This window comes from Pleurodeles waltl, chromosome 2_2 (assembly GCF_031143425.1).
Source record: "Pleurodeles waltl isolate 20211129_DDA chromosome 2_2, aPleWal1.hap1.20221129, whole genome shotgun sequence".
NCBI lineage: Eukaryota > Metazoa > Chordata > Amphibia > Caudata > Salamandridae > Pleurodeles > Pleurodeles waltl.
The window spans coordinates 873,467,357-873,486,311 of NC_090439.1; the positions used below are offsets into that span (position 1 = coordinate 873,467,357).

At 40.2% G+C, this 18,955-nt stretch overlaps 1 protein-coding gene across 3 annotated transcripts in view; it reads left to right on the forward strand.

The window, feature by feature from the left end:
• VPS13B (vacuolar protein sorting 13 homolog B) overlaps positions 1-18,955 on the forward strand; it is a 2,423,697-nt gene that overhangs the window by 332,369 nt on the left and 2,072,373 nt on the right. For all 3 annotated transcript variants that reach the window (XM_069220546.1, XM_069220545.1, XM_069220547.1), the window contains exon 8: positions 6,036-6,301. In XM_069220546.1, the coding sequence (XP_069076647.1) occupies positions 6,036-6,301 (266 nt within the window). The remainder of the gene's footprint in view (positions 1-6,035; positions 6,302-18,955) is intronic.

Genomic DNA, 18,955 nt, shown 5'->3' on the forward strand with positions numbered 1-18,955 from the left:
TTTGTTGTCTTTGTGTTGTTGCTGTAACACCTACTTGGATCTCTTCATATTAATGTTTCCTGGACTTTCTCAGGATAATGCCTATTGGTGATGCAACTTCACTATAATCAAGGGTGAATGCTTTCTTCTGTTCTCATTTCTGCTTCTTTACTGTCTTAGTAATGGAACCCCTTCTTTCATTAGCAGAAATCTAACAAATTATTTGCTTAACTGTTTTTTTTTTTTTTTTTAGTTATGACCCGATATAGCAATACTCAATACGTACTATACAATAAATCTATATAAATGAAGTAAGGATATTATACAAAATTAAAGTCCCTGCCACAATGCAGTTAACATTTATTGTTCAGGCATGCCAAGTGAAGAATACATAATTATTATATATAATAATAATTGTGCTTCACATGAATTTCTGCCAAATGTGGGCCCTTAAAATTAGACACGAATTGGAGACAAAGCCTAAGCAACGTTTAAACATTTAATTCATGCACAAATTATCTCTGTGTGTTGGACTTGCCCCAGATCCAACTACGAGCCATCAACCAACAGTCCTAAAGGGACATGCAACAGTTTATCATATATCTATATCAGATAAATTAGCATCACTACATTTCTTATGATATGTTGATCTTCAAGAGCTTCTTAACCACAAACCATTGAAATCAACTATTCAAACACTCCATGCATTGGTCTTATAAGATCTTATAGCTACAGCTACAGTGCTAATTTTAAAACTGATTAAATGGTTTTTCTGACAATGTTGTAGAAGATCAAGTAGCCGTGACTTGTTCATTAAACATGGGCTAAGCTCTCTTTATTGATAACACAAACAACACTTTAGCCTACATCCAACACCATTTTTCGGAGATGTTAAAATCGTCACAACATGGATGTGAAAATCAACATCTCATAAAACCTTTATGAACCATATGTACAGTCAAAAGCAAGAAAGTAGCTCTGAGGGCATAATTCATTACATTTGTGTATGAAACGTTATTATAACTTGAGGAAGGGGACCACCCTTCTCAAGAAGTAATCACAACCCCAGTCAGAGTGAACCTTTAAAATCGTTAAATTAACCTGAGCTCAATGCCCTGATAACTATAGGATAGAACCAGTACTGCTGGAAAGCCCATTGTTGGGTAGTCATGCACTTTACAAAACCGGTGAATAGAGTAGATAAAATTGAAACCCAAAACCATAAAAATCTCAAACCTAGTTAGAAAAATAGAGTACAATTTAGTAAACAAAACAATACCAACCTGACCAAAACACAATAAAAAGGAACCCTAGATATGAATTTTTAAAGTTTTAAGTAGAAATAGCTTCACTGGTAGCAGTAGACCAGGATCCAGACACAGTTTGATACTGACTGTGATAGAGCGTTGGTCGGATACTTCAACCAAGTCACTAAATTTACTTTAACTCATTCCACTGGCAACTTCCAGTCAGAGCAGACAGGCTTCACTTAAGGCAATTTGTAAAGTGTTAAGGAGGTACAAAAACAGCAAAAAGTTGAAATTCAAAATAATAAAAATCTCAAACTGAGGTAGAACAATAGAATACAATCTAATAAACAAAACAATACCAAAATGGCAAAAATACAATAAAGGGGAACCATGGATATGAATTTTAAAAGATTTAAGTAGAAATAGCTTCAATAGTTGTGGTAGACAGAGACCTGGGGTTCGTTTGACGCTGTCCTCGATGAAGCCCGGCTCCGATGCACCAATTAGGTTTGCCCTGGTCAAAGGTTTGACCTTCTGACTTAGTCCTTTAATTCCCAATCCACCTCAGAAGTACACATACTTCTAAAGCCCCCTAGGACCTCAGTGGAGACATTTAAAGACTCACAGGGTACCAGGCAGCTGCCAGCAGCAGTGTGCAGTCCACTGATTAGTGGGCAGTTGCAGAAAAAGTAGCTTATTGTATATCTGTAGCTTGACCATAAGGTTAGCCTATGAACTATGGAGTCCATTTCTTTGTCGTGGGTACAAGAGAAAGCAGGACCAGTCCTTCAGGGCTCCGCTCAGCTCACAGACAACAAGTTCAGTCCTCTTCTGATTTTCCTCAGGTTAAGATGTGTTCTGAGGAACCCACATTTTTGCCTTGCCGGAGCTAGTGGGTGAGAATGATTCCTAGGCACGCCCTAACCAATGGGATAAAAGTTCCCGGTGCCACTCTATCCACTTTTAACATTTAAAAGATGGTGAAAGTTTTCTATTACTCTAAAGCGGGCTCTGAGAGAAGGGTGTGTGTGTTTTATTTACTAAAAGCCCGACTCCACCATTGAATTCGATTTTTAATAGCAATTAAATATTGTTGTTTAAATATTTTTCTATCTATCCCTGAGATACAGATTTAGGGCATTTAATGTGTACTCTGGTTTTCTACATAGGCCAACTAGGTCAGCCTAAGTAAAAATAGCTTTTGCGTGCTAGTCACTGTAAGGACATGTTAACATCAAATTTCCTCATGTCTTACTTTTAAATACCATGCTCCTTGCTTTGTGGACTACAAGGCCTACACAGGGGTGACAGTTAATATTTAAAAGGTTCATTTTGACTGGTTGCATTACATTGTTTAAATTGTCCCAGTCAGGCAACAAGGATAGGCCTGAAGCCATGTTTTACATTGCCACTGTAGTGGATGGCACAATAGGTGCTGCAATTTACCAGTGACATTTTTATACATCCTTTTATTAACTTTTCAGTGATTCTTAACAATTTGTTTTACATCACAACTTTGCAGCATCCCCATGTCAGACACATCACCCTGTACAGTGTGGTAATTTCCAAATGTATTTCATGCATATTAGCATGTCCATAACCTTTCACCCCTCCAGTTACTCCAGCCCCAACACCTTCCCCAGTGATCATTGATGTTTCCTCCTTTTCCCCTTCAAACCGTCACCCCGGCTCACAGTAGTCCCCTCACTTCTAAATTTATCATTCACCCTCCTCCCTCCATTCTTGCTGTTTGGCCAAACTTTGTCAAATTTCAGAGGACACCTTTTTGCTTTGTACATTGTGGCCTCTGCCTGTCTGCACCTGTCCATATATTATAGTCCATCCTTTCACATTGTGTTAGTGACATATAACTTAAAGGCCCTGGGTACATTTTGTACCATATACTAGCATTTGAATTCGGACATTGACATTATGAGAAACAGTAGAGGACCCTAGCTCAAATTAAAGAAAGCAATACACCTAGATAATTGTAAGATTACACTCACTCTATCTTTACAAATATGTAAATGGGCCACGGATATATGTTTCTTCCTACCAAATCTGGATGTCTTTGTCGTATTTAAGTGTTTCATTAGGAAATTATGTAAAGAGTTGCACAATTACATATTAGTGTTTGTAACAGAAGAACCAAATAATTTAAATACATCCCGATTAAAAAAACAAAAAAAAACGTAAAGCCTCCTACAAATTCTGGGTGACTTTCTACAATGTTCAGTACAATGATATTGTTGACTAAGTTTGAAGTACAGAGGTGGACCTAGTATGCAGCCATGCTTAAGACCATTTACTCTATAAATCTTTCTAGTGTTGTCTCTACTGCTTCAGTAGCAATCCCAAGACTTGATCGAATGCTTGGATTCTCATTAAAATTTGTTTTATCTATGGAAATCTTCCTAGCCAAGCAGCAAAATATCAATATGTTAAGTCATAAACGATCCTCCTCTAACGCCAGCTTGTTTGACAAAGAGCATGTTGTTTTATTGTATAAATTTGTGCAAATTCTGGCACCTAACTTCATTTCACAGTCTAGCAGAAATATTCAATCAAAATTGGCACTGCACGCCTCAGGCATTTCTTATGAACAGGAACCAAGAGGATGGCAACATACCTGATCCTTTGACTTCCTAAAATTGTAGTGTTTCTTCCCAAAACTAGTGGTTCAACTAGTAGTGCAGTATTGGAACCCTGTTAAGGCCTTGAGCTCCTGAACCTTTAGTTTCATTTGTTAAACAGACTAAGGGCCGGATTTAGATTTCGGCGGGCATGTGTATTATAACGGCGACGGATATGCTGTCTGCCAAAATCTAGATCCCATAGGGAATAATCAGATTTATATTTCGGCTGACGGAATATCATTCACCAGTGTGACAGAGTAACCCAATTGCCGAAATCTAAATCAGGCCCAAAATCTGGAGTTAGGTGCATTTTTATTACAAAGGATTTCGCCACCAAGCTGTGAATCCTTGGGAGAGCATTTGCATTGATCGTCACTGAATGGAATGTTTGTGACCAATTCACTGCTGATCTGTGATAGCCAAGTGTCAGATTTAATTCTTGCAGGACCTGTGGTACCAGCAACCACTACTCCCTGTAGTTATAAAGAACAAAGCTTCACACATACATTGTCACTCATGAGCAGAATAATAAGCTGTAGGCTGCCTAATATGTTCTATATATTAATTTTTTCATTCCAAAATCTTGATTTCAGCAGTTGTATTATTTTGTGACATAGTGGGTAATGTCTTGCTCTTTGCGTGCGAGTCCATGACATAGGCATTTACAAACCATTAATTATGCTTCTCATTTTTAGAATTATTGCACTTGTTGTTTTGAGCAGAACTGCATTTTCTCAGATCGGCCCATAAATTCTCCACGGTGGCCTGTCAAAAGATTAAATGGTCAGTTTGCAAGTCACTCTGTTTATTACACATGCAATTCACATAAGGGGTAATAATTATACTCCATTTGATAATGTCATCCTTAAGTTTAATAGACCATTTAATAGTAGGTTCGTCACAAATCTCGGTCAGTTTCCCAGTCTGTTTGTTACTTAAACTAGCCAACCTTTCATAGGTTTCTGATTCATTTGCTTTACCCTGGTGGTCACTAAAAACCTCCTCATCCATAAAATGCTATTTTTGAGATTTGTGTAATTAGCTGAATAATCATTTTGGAACCTTCCACGTGTGCTCTTCAGTAATAAAACCTGCATATCTTTCCCTGTCATGGAGCCCCTCTTTCTTAACCGTGAATATGGATTTGGTTATTAAGGCGCACAGCAACCCTTAAAAGGGAGAAACATGTGCTAGAAGAGACTGTGGACCACCATGACATTGGACCATGGAAATCCTAAGGCTAACAACTGGTCCTTTATCATAACCATGTGGGCAGATGTATAGACATTTTGCTTTCTAAAGTAATTAGAGAGTTCATAATCCCTAATTAACCCTATGGCTACAGCATTTCTTTTTATGAATCATTTCTCTGCACAAGTTCAGATTGCAATTCCTCCACAACATGGCTTTGGAACACTTAAAGTGCCCTAAAACATTATTCATGTCATTTCTTTCAGTAAGTGATCATTGATATAACGAGTCACCATTTAATACTCAGCATCATGTGTGGCTGTATAGCTGCAAAAAGGTTCTTATGTTGTTCCTTCTTAAATCTAATTTCAAAGCCTACTTAAATTGTATGTAGTGTATAGGTGTTTCGTTACACACAGCGTGTTGTATTTCAGATGATAATTTACTTGATATTGTGTTCAGCCTTCATGTCCATGATAAATGTAATTTTTTTTTCTGTATTGGCCAAATAACATGGAACTGTAAGGCTCCGCATGGATTGATTCCTATAAAGTCACGAAGTAACGTGCCTTCCTTCCACTTGAAATGTGTCAGAGATGGCAAAGTAGAAGAAATATTGCAGTCCGTCAAGTGTTAACTTTCAACTGCTAAATTTGGAAAAAGTGACAAAGGTTATGTTAGAAAAAAATAAAAATGGCTGGGTTATTCTGGAATTTTGTTTTGTTGGCCACTACATTCCCATGATGGTTGGAACACCCCCTCTCAGCATTTCTGATATGGTAGTTGTAGAATAGAAACTGCTATATTTGGAGGTTAGAAAGTTTGACTGAGGTCAAATAATTAGTTATACTTGGCTGACAGGCTGTCCTAGGTAGGCTGCCTCCTTCTTTCTGATTTTTTGTTTTTAAATATATAATATAGTATTTTCTGTTTAGACTTTTTTTTAAAGCTGCAGAATAATATTTACTTTTCTGTTTAGGTTGTGAAGATGAATCTGATCCACATATGCAGTACTCTAGTCCATATACATCTCAAGATGTCTACTTGCAGCAAGATGATGATCAGCAAGGATGGGTTTCGTGGGCCTGGTCCTTTGTTCCTGCTATTGTTAGCTATGAAAACGAAGGAGAAGAAGGCTACACAGGATTGGATGATGGAACAACTCCACATCTAAAGTCTCAGGCTCTCAAAGATCCAATTGTTTCTGTGGGATTTTATTGTACAAAGGCAACAGTCACTTTCAAGGTATGGCTTATTCCACAGCATGGAGCCTGCATGTCTGTGTAACTCAACAGATATAACTTTTTTTCTCTGTTCTGTACGATGGTGGGCAGTTCCATTTCTTTCCATATTTTGTAAAATGTGACTATTACATGAAGTCCACTGTACAGTTTAACAAACCCACAAAGTATTTACGTTGTGTTACCATATGCCTAATAACAATTCTTAAGATTTACTTCCTAACCTTTTACAGATTCCGTTTTAAACATTATTTTAAGTTCAACATACATAAACCATAGTAAGCATTGCTCATTAGTAGTATGCAGGCAAGTGAATTAAGACACAAATAGACAATGGTAGCAGAAAGCTTGTAATGGACTTTCAAGTGCATACATTTCTAGAATGTGAGTCACAAGGTGACCTTGCTGTCTTAAAGGGGACAAAGCACAGGAAAGGATTTATTGTGGTCAGTTAGGGAAGTATCTGCAACACTAAGTCCGAATTTTGTTTAAATACAACCGGGAGCTTCTTTGTGGCATGTATGCCACAGTTGAAACACTCTCCTCCCTATCATTGCAATATTTTGAAGTATGAAACAGCACAGTAAGAAAAGTATACGGTTTAATCCATTTTAGTGAATTATTTTTGTGAGTATAGCAGCCAGTCTTACAAATCTTAAGGTATCCTTCATTAAGCGCTATACTCGTATTACATGTGCGTATAATAGCCTTCTCCAGTAAAGCAGAGATTAACTTTGTTACAGAATTCCAGACATGGGTTTACTGAATTGTGCCACACAAGGTAAGCAAGTCGAACCAGCTAAGGCTCGTTGCTGGCAACTAGTGTACAAAACCCCTGATTATGTAGATCCACTATAAGAGTTAATGTTAATGAAGGTGGCATCGGATTGACCTTTATCATCAGAATCACCAACCTCATCACCACAAGTTCACCAAATTACTCAACCATCTTCCTCAGTGACATCAGTCTCAAAAGTGATGATTCCTCCAAGACAATGAAGGAACCGTTCCTCAACCTTTGAACATTGCTGTCATCAGACAACTCATCTCACCTTAATCGCTGCCATCTGAGGTGGTGGTGTCACGCTTCAGCCCCCATGTCCCACTTAACACCTAGTTAGATGTAGTTGCTGCATGGTAAAACTTTTAGTTTCTTCCTCATTGCTTTCTTAACTCCATTCCAATCACTGTCATTCGTCTATTGGCAATTGAGTATTTTCATTAATCATCAACCTTATCAGTGTTCATTTTGTCTTTTTGGTACTGTCTCCTTTAGTTCTCATACAGTTTTTAGCAACAGTCTATTTTTTCTTATAACATTACTCTTTACCTCTATGCTACTTACCCACTATCAGACTTTTCACTTATACTGCTGGCTGTTTGATGGTTTAGTTCACCTGAGCTGGGCAATATTGATGCTCTCTCTCCCTAATGACCACCATCATCTTCGTCGCTTAACGCTCCAGCCCCCATGTGCAACCCCACTAGCTGCTTTTTAGATGTGATCACTGTGGGGATCATTATGACTTTGGCAGATGGAAAAGCCAGTCCGTCCATCTTCCCGCAGGCCCCATTAAGAGTTTCACGCTGGGTCAGCGTGCAAAAACAGTGTTTCTCCCCACTGGCCTAGCGGGAAATGTTCTACAGTATTGTCTCAGGCTCATAATAGAGCCTGCAGCATTGCTGCAGTGCATAGGGTGCACCAGCACCCGTTGCGATGGTCACTGTCTGCAAAGCACAGTGAACATCCCAATGGGGCTGGCCAGGTAGGGCCCCTGCACTGCCCCTGCCAAGTGCTTGGGCAGTGCAGACCCACCACCCCCCTGGGACCTCCTGTACCCCATCTCTGCCAGCCTTTACATGGCGGTTCTACTGCCCTGTATTCGCTTGCGGAGAAGGAACTCGTAAATGGATTAGCACCGCCAGCACCACCAGACAGACGGAAACTCATAATCTGGCGGTCCGAATGCGGTGCTAACGCCATGGTCGGACTGCCACATTGGCCGCGGTCCGACCGCAGCCCTGGTGGTCTTAAGACCACCTGTGTGTTTGCATGCAGCAGACATGTCAAAGGTAAGCCCGTCTGCACCCATCCGTATCCGGATACTGCCAGACACGCTGCACGAACCTGATTTGATCTGGTTCCCCTTTTGGCCTCTTCTGATGGTAAGTCCATAAATGTTACCCTACATTACAAAGCACAAGATCTGTTGCTACCTTCTTCACCTCATGACACATTACAATACAATGCCATTAATGTTCTCCGATCAAAAAATCTTTACCAGGGCATCCCAATATATAATGTCCTTTCTACTGATCCTTCTCTTCTACTAAAATCCATATTGCTGCTTCATTGTAGCCATGGTCTGGAATATAAAGTTTGCTCTTAATCATCACACTCAAGTTGCTTATTTATGCGAAGCCTGTTATATATATATATATATATATATATATATATATATATATATATATATATAAATTCATGCCTGATGGGTTCTGCATTCCTGTGTTTCTTCAGTTTCAAGAATGTTTTATTTGCTAAACCTGTCACCATACTCCATTTGGGATTTTGATTGAGAATTTCATTGGCTGCTTCTAGCAATATTGAGCGAGGATTCGCTGCTTTCTCCTGCACTCCTTTATGGTCCATTGGTGCTCACAGTGGAACAGTGATCCGTATTTTGCTAGTGCTACGAATCTAACTTGCAGTTCAGTTTACACTGCATTTGTTTGTATTTTGAGCCTAATGGTACAAACGCTTTGAATAATTAACGCTGTATCTTGGTACAGCGTGCTGTATGGTTACAATGTGTTGTCAGTGAAAATGTGTTCACTGTATTTCACTATTTTTTCTGTCACATGGATTTTGACCCGAAGCTCTTTGGATAAACATCTCCGCATATTGACACGGTGGTGTGCACACCTCCATGTAAAGTATTATGATAGTGACTACTTTTGTTATTTTAATATAACATTGCTATAGTTTAGTGTTACTTGGTTTGTCTTTGATTTAAAACAATGCCAGGAATTGTTCCACCTCCCTCTTTTCTCACAGCACCAGGGAAACCACCAATGGATTGGGAGACCTAGGAGGTGTTTTTTTTTTTTTTTTTTTTTTTTTTTAAGCATATGTTGAAGTCTTGGAGGGAGATGATTGTGGGCCAGAAAGGAAACTAGCACATTTAAAACATAGCTTAGGGGTGCATAGGTTAGAAAGAATTTAAGAATTTACCACTACGAATTGCTCCTAGCAACACTGATGTGTGTCAGTATGCCTCTAAACAGTTATGTATGCGATACTGAAGAAAAAAAACAACTAATATTGTAATGGAAAGGTTTAAGTGTTATTCCAGAAAACAATGTGCTGATGAGTCCATGAAGGAATATGTATCCGTACCTAGATCTCTTGCTGTGACATGTGATTTTGGACAAATCCCTTATGAACAAGTACTAAGGGACCAAAGTTTGATGAGAACTAATAACAAGAAGATACAAGAGAGACTATGGACAACTACAGATATGTCCCTTAATGCTGCAATTGAGATTGAAAAAGCTATTGATCACTCTGAACAATATGTACAAGAAATGAGACATTTCAGATACTAATGTCCATGTAGTGTTATACAATAATGGGGACAAAATAAAAAAATGTAGGGCAAAGAAATGAGATAAAACTGGCTTGGCAGAAAGAGGAGTAGGTTTATGTTATAGATGTGGCAGTGCGTCACATTTAGGTAATTTAAAATTGTGTCCTGCTTTTGATACAATTTGGTTAAAATGCAATAAGAAAGGGTATTTTAACAGAGTGTGCAGATGAATTGTGGAAAGTTAATCTTGTACAAGGCTATGATGACAGAGAATGAGAATATGATAGTATAGTTTTAATCAGAATTCTAATAAGGTACTAAGTATAAGTGATGGGAAGAATAAGAGAAAATTTCCATCTTGTAACATAGTCATAGATGGGGAAATGGTTACTGTTTTAGTGGATTCTTGTGCATGGTGCACAGTCAATCATCTCTCAGGATATAGTGAAGGACAGATGGCCTAACAAGATATTATTGCCACAGATATTATTGGCACCTGATATAGCTCCTGGTGGGTATACTGGTCGTAAAATTGATTTAGTGGGCTATTTTTGGTCTCACTTAGATTTTTCTGGAGGACACACACATGGTAAGGTGTATGTGGCAAGAAATGGACAATCCTTATTGGGGTGGCTGCATCAGGAGAAGTTCAGTATTAAAGTGGACCCTACGGCTGATACACCTGTATATATCGTTTGGAACTTTAACAAAACCAATGGCAAAGACAAGTTTATACGAGTCACAAGAAACATTTCCTGATGTTTTTAGTGCTAAGTTAGGAGATTACCAAGGTTTTAGGCACCGCACCAGGCTATGTGAGAATGCCATCCCAACCCGACATAGAGTCAGGAATGATCTTCTTACTTAGAGGGCAACTCACGGATATGTTACAGAACATGTGAAAGAAAGGTATTGTTGATCCTGTGGAGTCTTCGCCGTGGGTATCTCTGGTGGTTATTTCTGTTAAGGCTTCTGGCTAATTGAGACTATGTGTTGATTTGTGCAGCCTCAGTAATGTTACATGGGTGGGGCCCATCCTCTTCCCAACCTGCATGAGATGGTCACCACCTTAGCTGGCACACAGCCTTAGGCTTGGCAGGTGCATTCCATCAAGTCAAACTAGATGATGAATCAAAGGATCTTACAGCCTTTATTAAACCTGAGGGTCTGTCCACGTTTTGCCGGATGCCTTTCAGGTTAGCTAGTGCAACATCTGTGTTTCAGAGACTGATTAAAGAAACTTTTGAGGGCATAGATGGCGCAATAGCTTTTCAAGTTGACATTCTAAGTTTTGGCAAAAATGCAGAGGCAATTTAAGGAATGTGTGAACTTCATTATCAGTTAAAGGGCTTCCTCTACCAGCAGAGAAATGCAAATTAAGAAAACATGAAGTGGAGTACCTTGGACATCATATTAGTGGCGCTGGTTTCAGACCTAAGCACAACCATGTTGAGAACATTATGAATGCACCCATTCCAAATTATATAGAACAATCAGTTTCATTTCTTGGTCTAACAGAATTTTATGCAAAGTTTATTTCGAACAATGTTTCCAGGGTGAATCCTTTCAGATACCTGCTAAAAAAATGCACAGTTCGTATGGAATGATAGCATGACTGCAGCTTTTAAGGCATTTAAATTATTCTTTGTTGTGGCACCTTGTGTTAAACCATTTATCATAGGCAAGGAGTGTGTGGTAATGGTTGATGCCAGTAATTGTGGATTAGGTGGTGTCTTGATGCATCAAGATCATGGGAAGGAGTGGATTGTATTGTATGCATCAAGAGCTTTGAGAGAGGCTGAGAATAATTATTCATTAATGGACAGGGAGCTATTGGCTTCTGTGCAGGGAGCAGAACATTTCAGAACCTTTTTGTGGGGCTCAAAATTCACTATAAAAACTGATGGTAAACCTTTAGTTTGTATAATGGCTCCTGGGGAACACCGTGCCATGACAGTAAGGTTAGCTAGACTGGCTTGTAGATTGCAGAGATTTCAATATTGTATGGAGTACGTATTTGGGGAAAAATAATATGCATGCAGATTGTATGTCCAGATTACCTCTACCAGAGGGGGATCATAGGGATACAGATAGCAATGAATGTGAGGTAGCATTCACTTTACAGGGTATCAATCTATTGAATTCTGAGCACCCAGTAGTACAGAATAGATGGAAAAGGATCTTGAATTGAATCAAGTGATAAAGTTAATTCAGTGTGGTTGGCCAGATGAAAGGAAGATTGCAGGAGAGTTAATGTTTTTTACGGTGTGTGAAGAGTTGGCTGTGTAAAATGACATAGTAGTAAGAGGTGACAAATGTATACCTTCTCTTAATTTAAGGAAAGCCATTATAGATATTGCTCACATGGGTATCTCATGCACTAGAAGGCGAGCCAGGGTGAACTTTTGGTGGCCAGGCATAGATACTTTTGTTGAACCTCAAGTAAGGGTTTGTGGGGATCAAGCAACAAATCTGCAAGAGTGTTAGTTCCTGAACCCCAACCAGTTGAATTTCCAGCAATGCCATGGCGCAAATTAGGATTGGACGTTATTGTCCCATTTAATGTGCTACCTAGATAGGAAGCCATAGGTATAGTCATGGTGGACTATTTTTCTGAGTGGCCAAAAATGTAAATGGTAAAGGAGGGTACTTCAGATAGTGTAGTGGATTTTTTTGATGAATTTATTTGTAGAGAGTGTATTCTCCAAGAGCTGGAAACATAATGGACCTCAGTTCATCAGCAGGTACATGGAAAGCTATCTGTGGAGATGTGGTATTGTGCATAAATGAATTGCTGCATTCCATCCCAAGCTAATGGTCAAGTAGAATGGTTCAATAGAGTGGTAAAGCAATACAATTATTAGTTAAGAGTGGTCTCAGTTAGAGAAGAGCATTGCAGTCTTGGTTGCTTGCATACCGGAACTCGCCTAATTCAGTGACTTCTGTAAGTCCTTTTGAGGTATTAAGGGGACAGAAACCTAGCACAAAATTAGTTCCTTGGTGGATGAGAAACAAAAGGTAGGATGCTGGTGAGTTTGCTGATGTGGATTTTTGGGAAATATGACGCAAAGTGGGAGAATACAGGTTAAAAATTAAAGACATGTTGATGTATAGGAAAGGAGTTCCCAGCAAGTAATGTGGAAATGTTGGAAACACGATTAGTCTCAAGAAAAACAAAACGGATAGTACAGGAGCTGTATGTTGGTCAGACCCCATGCAGGTGATTCGGGTTTTCAAGAATGCTGTGCGTGTGGAAAGGGGAGTGTTTGTTCTAAGGAGGAAACAGATATTCATGTCAAGACAATGTCTTTCTAGATGAAGACTTCCCATTAGGTTCCGTGACTATGTATTGAGACGTATATATACAAAATACATGACTGTTATAGTTATGAGCACACCAGCATCTTTCAAAAATGTGAAAGATGCATTCTCGCTTTGCTGTAATGGTTTGAAGCAATGGGAGAGTGGGTTGGAAGGTTGCATGGAGATGTATATGAGTTGGGGTGGCAATTGGATTCATTCGTTTGGACTCCTGACTGGTGTACTTCATCCATAATGAACTTACCTCATTCTATGACGCCTTTGTCTCCTGGATATCATTTTTGGAGCATTTATGCAAGAGATCTGACAAAGCCTATGCTGAGATCTTTTTTATCACACTGAGACATGGCTCTATAATATTGTGCCTACACACTAGTTTTTACTTCCCAGTTATTCAAATGTATGGCAAGATCTTAACAAATAAACAGGAGGTGGAGTTGCAATAATTTATGTAAGTAAACTTTTCCTTGTGCCTAATCCTTTTCAGCAATATTTCTTGGGCAAGTCCTTGACCTGTGAATGCACATTTGATTCACTTTAAAACCCTATCTAATTTACCATCCCTCAAAAGCTATTTCTCAAACCTCAGCAGCTGTTTTGCAGGACTTCAGTAATTCTGCTCTTAATAACAACCATTTACTAGCGTTAGGAGATTTCAGCAAATGGCTGGAACAGCATGAAGGTCTTTCAAAAGACCTAGGTACCTCAATATATCCTTATTGAACTTAGCTTAGTTTTATTTTTATTTATGTGCTTAGTTCATTAAAACCATTGCAATATAATGTATTCACCACTGCAAGCTATTAAAAATGTTCCTTTAAATGTACACTTTCATACCCTTAAAATTATCATAAAACAGGCGAGTTCACTAGTAGAATGCAGAACATTGTAAAAGTTGTGAGCAGCCGGATATTAACATTTATCAGTGTTGCAGTTTGTGCTCTTCTGCGTCTTTCTTAGTTCCATGGCCATAACTTTCTTCTCCACTGTCCTAAGAAATTTTGCCTGCATAGTTGAGTGTAACGTTGGCCAGATTAAAACATGCAACTGCAGCCTCTCTACATGTCCTTATTCCTCTCTTAATGAACTCCCTTCACATAATTTTGCGATGTTCGTTTAGGACAGATTTACACAGGCACAGTACATGAATGAGACTTTCCGATGCTCCTCCGTACAGTCTGCATTCATCCCCAAGCTCCTTTCTTCACCATGGTGGATAGTGCGCTAAAACTGGGGTGACCCCGAACTTATTTGTAAACATTCCTTTGTCTGAATGCTGTAGGGAGTAGCTAAATAGCTTTGAAGGAATAATGTCTTATAGTTGCTGAGAATCAGCCATCCATGACTCCGCCTTGCTAAATCTGGTTTATCTTCCAGAAGCAACTTTATTTTAGTATTTATTTTTACCTTTTTTTTCAGCTCATAACGATTCGCCTTCTGGAGCTAGATGGGTAGAAGAGCTAGAGTGAAGAGTGCTCTTTGTAGGTAGATACCCATAGGTGATCTATCCCTCCCCATTATTTCCATCCAGAGATGGTGGCTCAGGAAGCCCTCTTTCGTGAGTCTGAGGCTATGGCAGCAGTTTGCAAAAGCCGCCTCTCTACCCAGAGGTTGTTTGACTAGGCCAAGCTCCAGTCTGATTTGAGCTGGGGACACATGCTCCAGGAGACACAAAGTTGTTTTAAAATGTTTTCAGACTGTAAGGTTGAGCGACTTTACTATCGCGGCCCCTCAAGGATTTACTCCCGTAGGCTAACGTGGGCATGATTCTTGCTTTAGCCACCTGTAATATTGGACTAAAGGAGGAGCCTTTCATTTTCTTTTGCAGCAGTCCCAGGCCAGCTCCTAGTGCCTTACCTTTCCTTTTTTGCATCTTCCATTTGATCAGCAAATCTTCCATTAGAGCTAAATAGGACTCCGAGATATCTGTACACATCTGTTTGTTCCACTTTTCCTGTACCCAGGGACCAGTTTTATTTTTCCTGCTTGTCCCTTTGGAATATGAGTATTCTGGTCTTTGTCATGTTGATTGTTAGCTTATTTTTATTTGAATAGTCAAAAGTTGCATTCAAGAGCCGTTGCAAGCACACTTCTATCCTACTTATCAGGACTAAGTCGTCCGCATATAGGAGGTTCGATATAACAGATTCTTCCAGTTTTGCTGCAAGGCTGTTAACTTTATATAATTGATGAGGAAGATCTGCGAGGAACAGGTTAAAGAGGGTCGGAGCCAAAATGCAGCCCTGTTTTAGGCCTTCTGTTGTTGGCATGCACCTAGACAGATGAGAACCATACCCAAGTTTTATTCTAATCCAAGTGGCAGCATGCAGCATTTGCAATGTTTTTAAAAGACCATCTGGTATGTTCCAGCCTGCAAGTTTTTACCAAAGCTTATTTCTGCTCACCTTGTCAAAAGCCGAGTTATAGTCTATAAAACACATGTGTTTAGGGTGCTTCTGACATTGCATAATCGCTTAGCAGGGCAAGGGCCATGATGTTTGTTATGGTTCCAGTTTGTTTAGTGAAGCCTGTCTGATTTGGAGGTATAATGTGATGTTCTTCCATCCAAAATTGCAACTCCTCCAGTATGATTCCGGCAAAATATTTTGCTTCGTTATCACAAAAAAAACTTTTCATGTCATCATTATTTTCCTGGATCTAGATTGCAATTCCTGTCCTGTCTCTGCTGCCTAGTCTTTTTTTCTCCACAGCAGATCTCTAATTCCACCCTGAGAGCATTTTCATGGAATTTGAAGCAAACAGTTCAGTGGGTATTTTTGCTGTTCCGACCTCTTTCAATCGAAATCTGACAAATGTATTGTACCCTGCACGTCATTTGGAAATCTCCTGTTGGTCCACTAACCCCAGGTATAGAGTCAATCTGTGGCTCACCTTATGCAGGCAAGTCTAACATTTTGAAGGTGCTCTTGCAACCTTATTCTTCAGAGTAAGAGCTCCTGCTCCCATGTAATGAGGCTCTTTAGAACTGGTCATGGCTGCATGGGAGAACCCTTTTTGGGTTCAGCAACCCAAAGATAGGAAGCAGAAACAACTGAACTCTGTGAGCTGTAAAGTATTCTCCTCAACCAGCCTTGCGCTTCAGACAGTGAACATGACCTATCTTCTGGGTCAATATGTCCATGCTTTGTGAGAATTGGCAAAACTTACTGTCGACCTACCGCACCACATGAAACATCCATGTATTGATTTGGTCAAAACGAATTGGTTGCCACCAAACAGAACCTAGAGATCCTTAAGTGGAGTCTGACTCTACGGACACCATAACTCAATCTGAGGGCAAAGCCACAACTCTGCAACACCCTGCTTGGATGCCCCCACTGGCCTCTTACAAACTAGCCCTACAGGCTTCATGGACATATGCCCTTCCACAGCGTGCGGATCTTCAGCGAGAAGGCTTGACTGTTCCTGTGAATGCTTTAAGAACAGTAGAGCTAAGGCTCACTCTCTGGGCCTAGCTTGCCCACCTAGGTCGTTGTACCAAAAGTTGCATATTTTTGTAGGTTATTTGAGGGCACAGCATTGCTCACAGAGAAGTGTGTACAGCATACCTGAATTTTCTGAGGAAATACTGTTTTTTTTCACCATCTATCCCTGTAGATTTTGGTAATTTTCCGACAGGATCGACAAACTCAGTGGGAGGCACATTTTTGTGTGGTCTGGTTGCAGGATGAGCTAGCAGCCCTTATTGGCAAGCAATCTAGTTTACACAAGTGACTGTTGTGTAAAACTTGCATTTAATTCCCTTTGGTGGTACATTGTCTGTATGTTGGTAACTGCTGTCAATTAAATCATTCATTGACCCTTGGATGATACAAAATTGTAGTCCCGGTTTTTGGTTGTCAAAATCCAGTCACTCTAAACAAGTGACAACCTTCTCAGCGAATCCAGACCTTCCAACATATGGATTGTTGATCCAGGGGACACAATGACCACCAGCAGCAGAGCCATCCTCTGCTGCCTCAAAATATCTCTGACCCTTCCTCCTTACACCATCATTTTCTGGTGTGGGGGAGGTCTCTCCCTTTTACGCCAGCTATGAGATGTTCTTGGCAGATTGCCTGGTTATACAGCTAAATTGTAAGATTCAACCCCTGCCCTTTCTGTCCCTCTAGACTACCCTCCTTCCACCAAATTGTGCTCTTCAGCACATACCAAATGTTTGGAGGAGGAGGAAGTCTTTGCCCTATTGAACAAAGGGGTCATAGAGGTTGTGCTTCTATAAGAAAGTGTCATATATTTGATTCCCTTTAGTTCCTGGTCTGTAAAACGTACAGGTGTCTGAGATGTATCTCCATCTTTCTCCTCTCAAACCTATTCATTCAATAAGCCAAGTTCATGATGGAGTTTGTGAACAGGGTTCTGCTGGCCATGAATGCTATAGATTGGTTTTCATCCGTGGACTTCCAGGACACCTATTTTTATCTTGCGGTCATCCCTGCCCAGTGTGTTACTGGCGATTCATATGGCATCATAACACACAGAGTTCACTGTTCGGACTGATGACTGCTTCATGTGCCTTCACAGAAGTGCTGCCAGTTTGGCAGTTTCACTGTGGTAATGCCTACTTCCTGGGCTGAATTGCCCATCTGGGCAACATGATGAGTTACTGGTCCACCTCTGAGTGGCATCTGTGGCGGTCCACCTTTCCATTAATGCATTTCTCTCTTCCATTTCAAGAAGCACCATTCATATTCTTTTAAACTACCTTCCTTTACATCAACAGATGGGGCCCAGTAGAGTTAGGGACCCCCTGCTAGAAGACTGTTTCCTGTGGCAGTGGGTGCAACAACTGGGAATTTTCCTAGTAGCGCTCATCTTGCAAGTTCCCTCAGTGTGAGAGCGAAGGCTCACAGTAGCATCACACTCGAGGACCACGAATGGGAACTACACCCTGAAGTGATGGAAGTGATTTTCTCAGATTGGGGGTGGGGCTCCATACATGGATCTATTCGTCATGACTGAGAAAAGGCAGTGTCCACGGTTTTGTGCAATATATTTCCTTCTGAAAGTCTCCAGGAGGATGCGTCCAGGTTTAGCTGGTCTCTGGGCCTGCTGTGCACGTTTGTACCGACTGGTTCTATTGAAAGTCCTGCAGAGCAACTGATTCTGATTGCACCAGATTTGAGGATCTGGACTGCCAATCTGTGGGCATTCACTGTTCTGCCGCCTCTTCCTTTTCCATAGAAGTTGGACTTCCTCTTGCAGCAGGATGGACAAGTCCTCATCCCCAGTCCACAATCACTGCAGCTGCTGACATAGAGACTGAGAGATGCCAACTGAGTCATTTTGTCTTCCTGATGAAGTTGTGGATGTTATCTTGGCTGCCAGAAAGCCCGCCATGAAATTAATTTATGCAGGTCTTAGGAAATTATTTGTTCAGCGGTGCAATTCAGAAGGCCTCCATACTTTTAAATCTCACTTTTCAGACATACTGTGGTTGACGCTGTCTGTTGCACAGCAGGGTGTGGCAGTTCAAGAAGCACTTATTTGCACCGTCAGTTATGTGCCCTCAGAACTAGCCAACCATTGTTATTACGATGTGAATCTTGTGTTGGCCTTCTTAATGTCATCACCATTTGAGTCTATGAACAGATGCTCAGTTTGACTTCTCATTTTTAAGACCGTATTGCTGGTGGCAGTAACTTAAGCTGATAGGGTCGGAGAACTTCAGGCTCTTTCAGTTCGTTCATTTATCTACCCCAATAAGTTGATTCTTCATACTTGCCCAT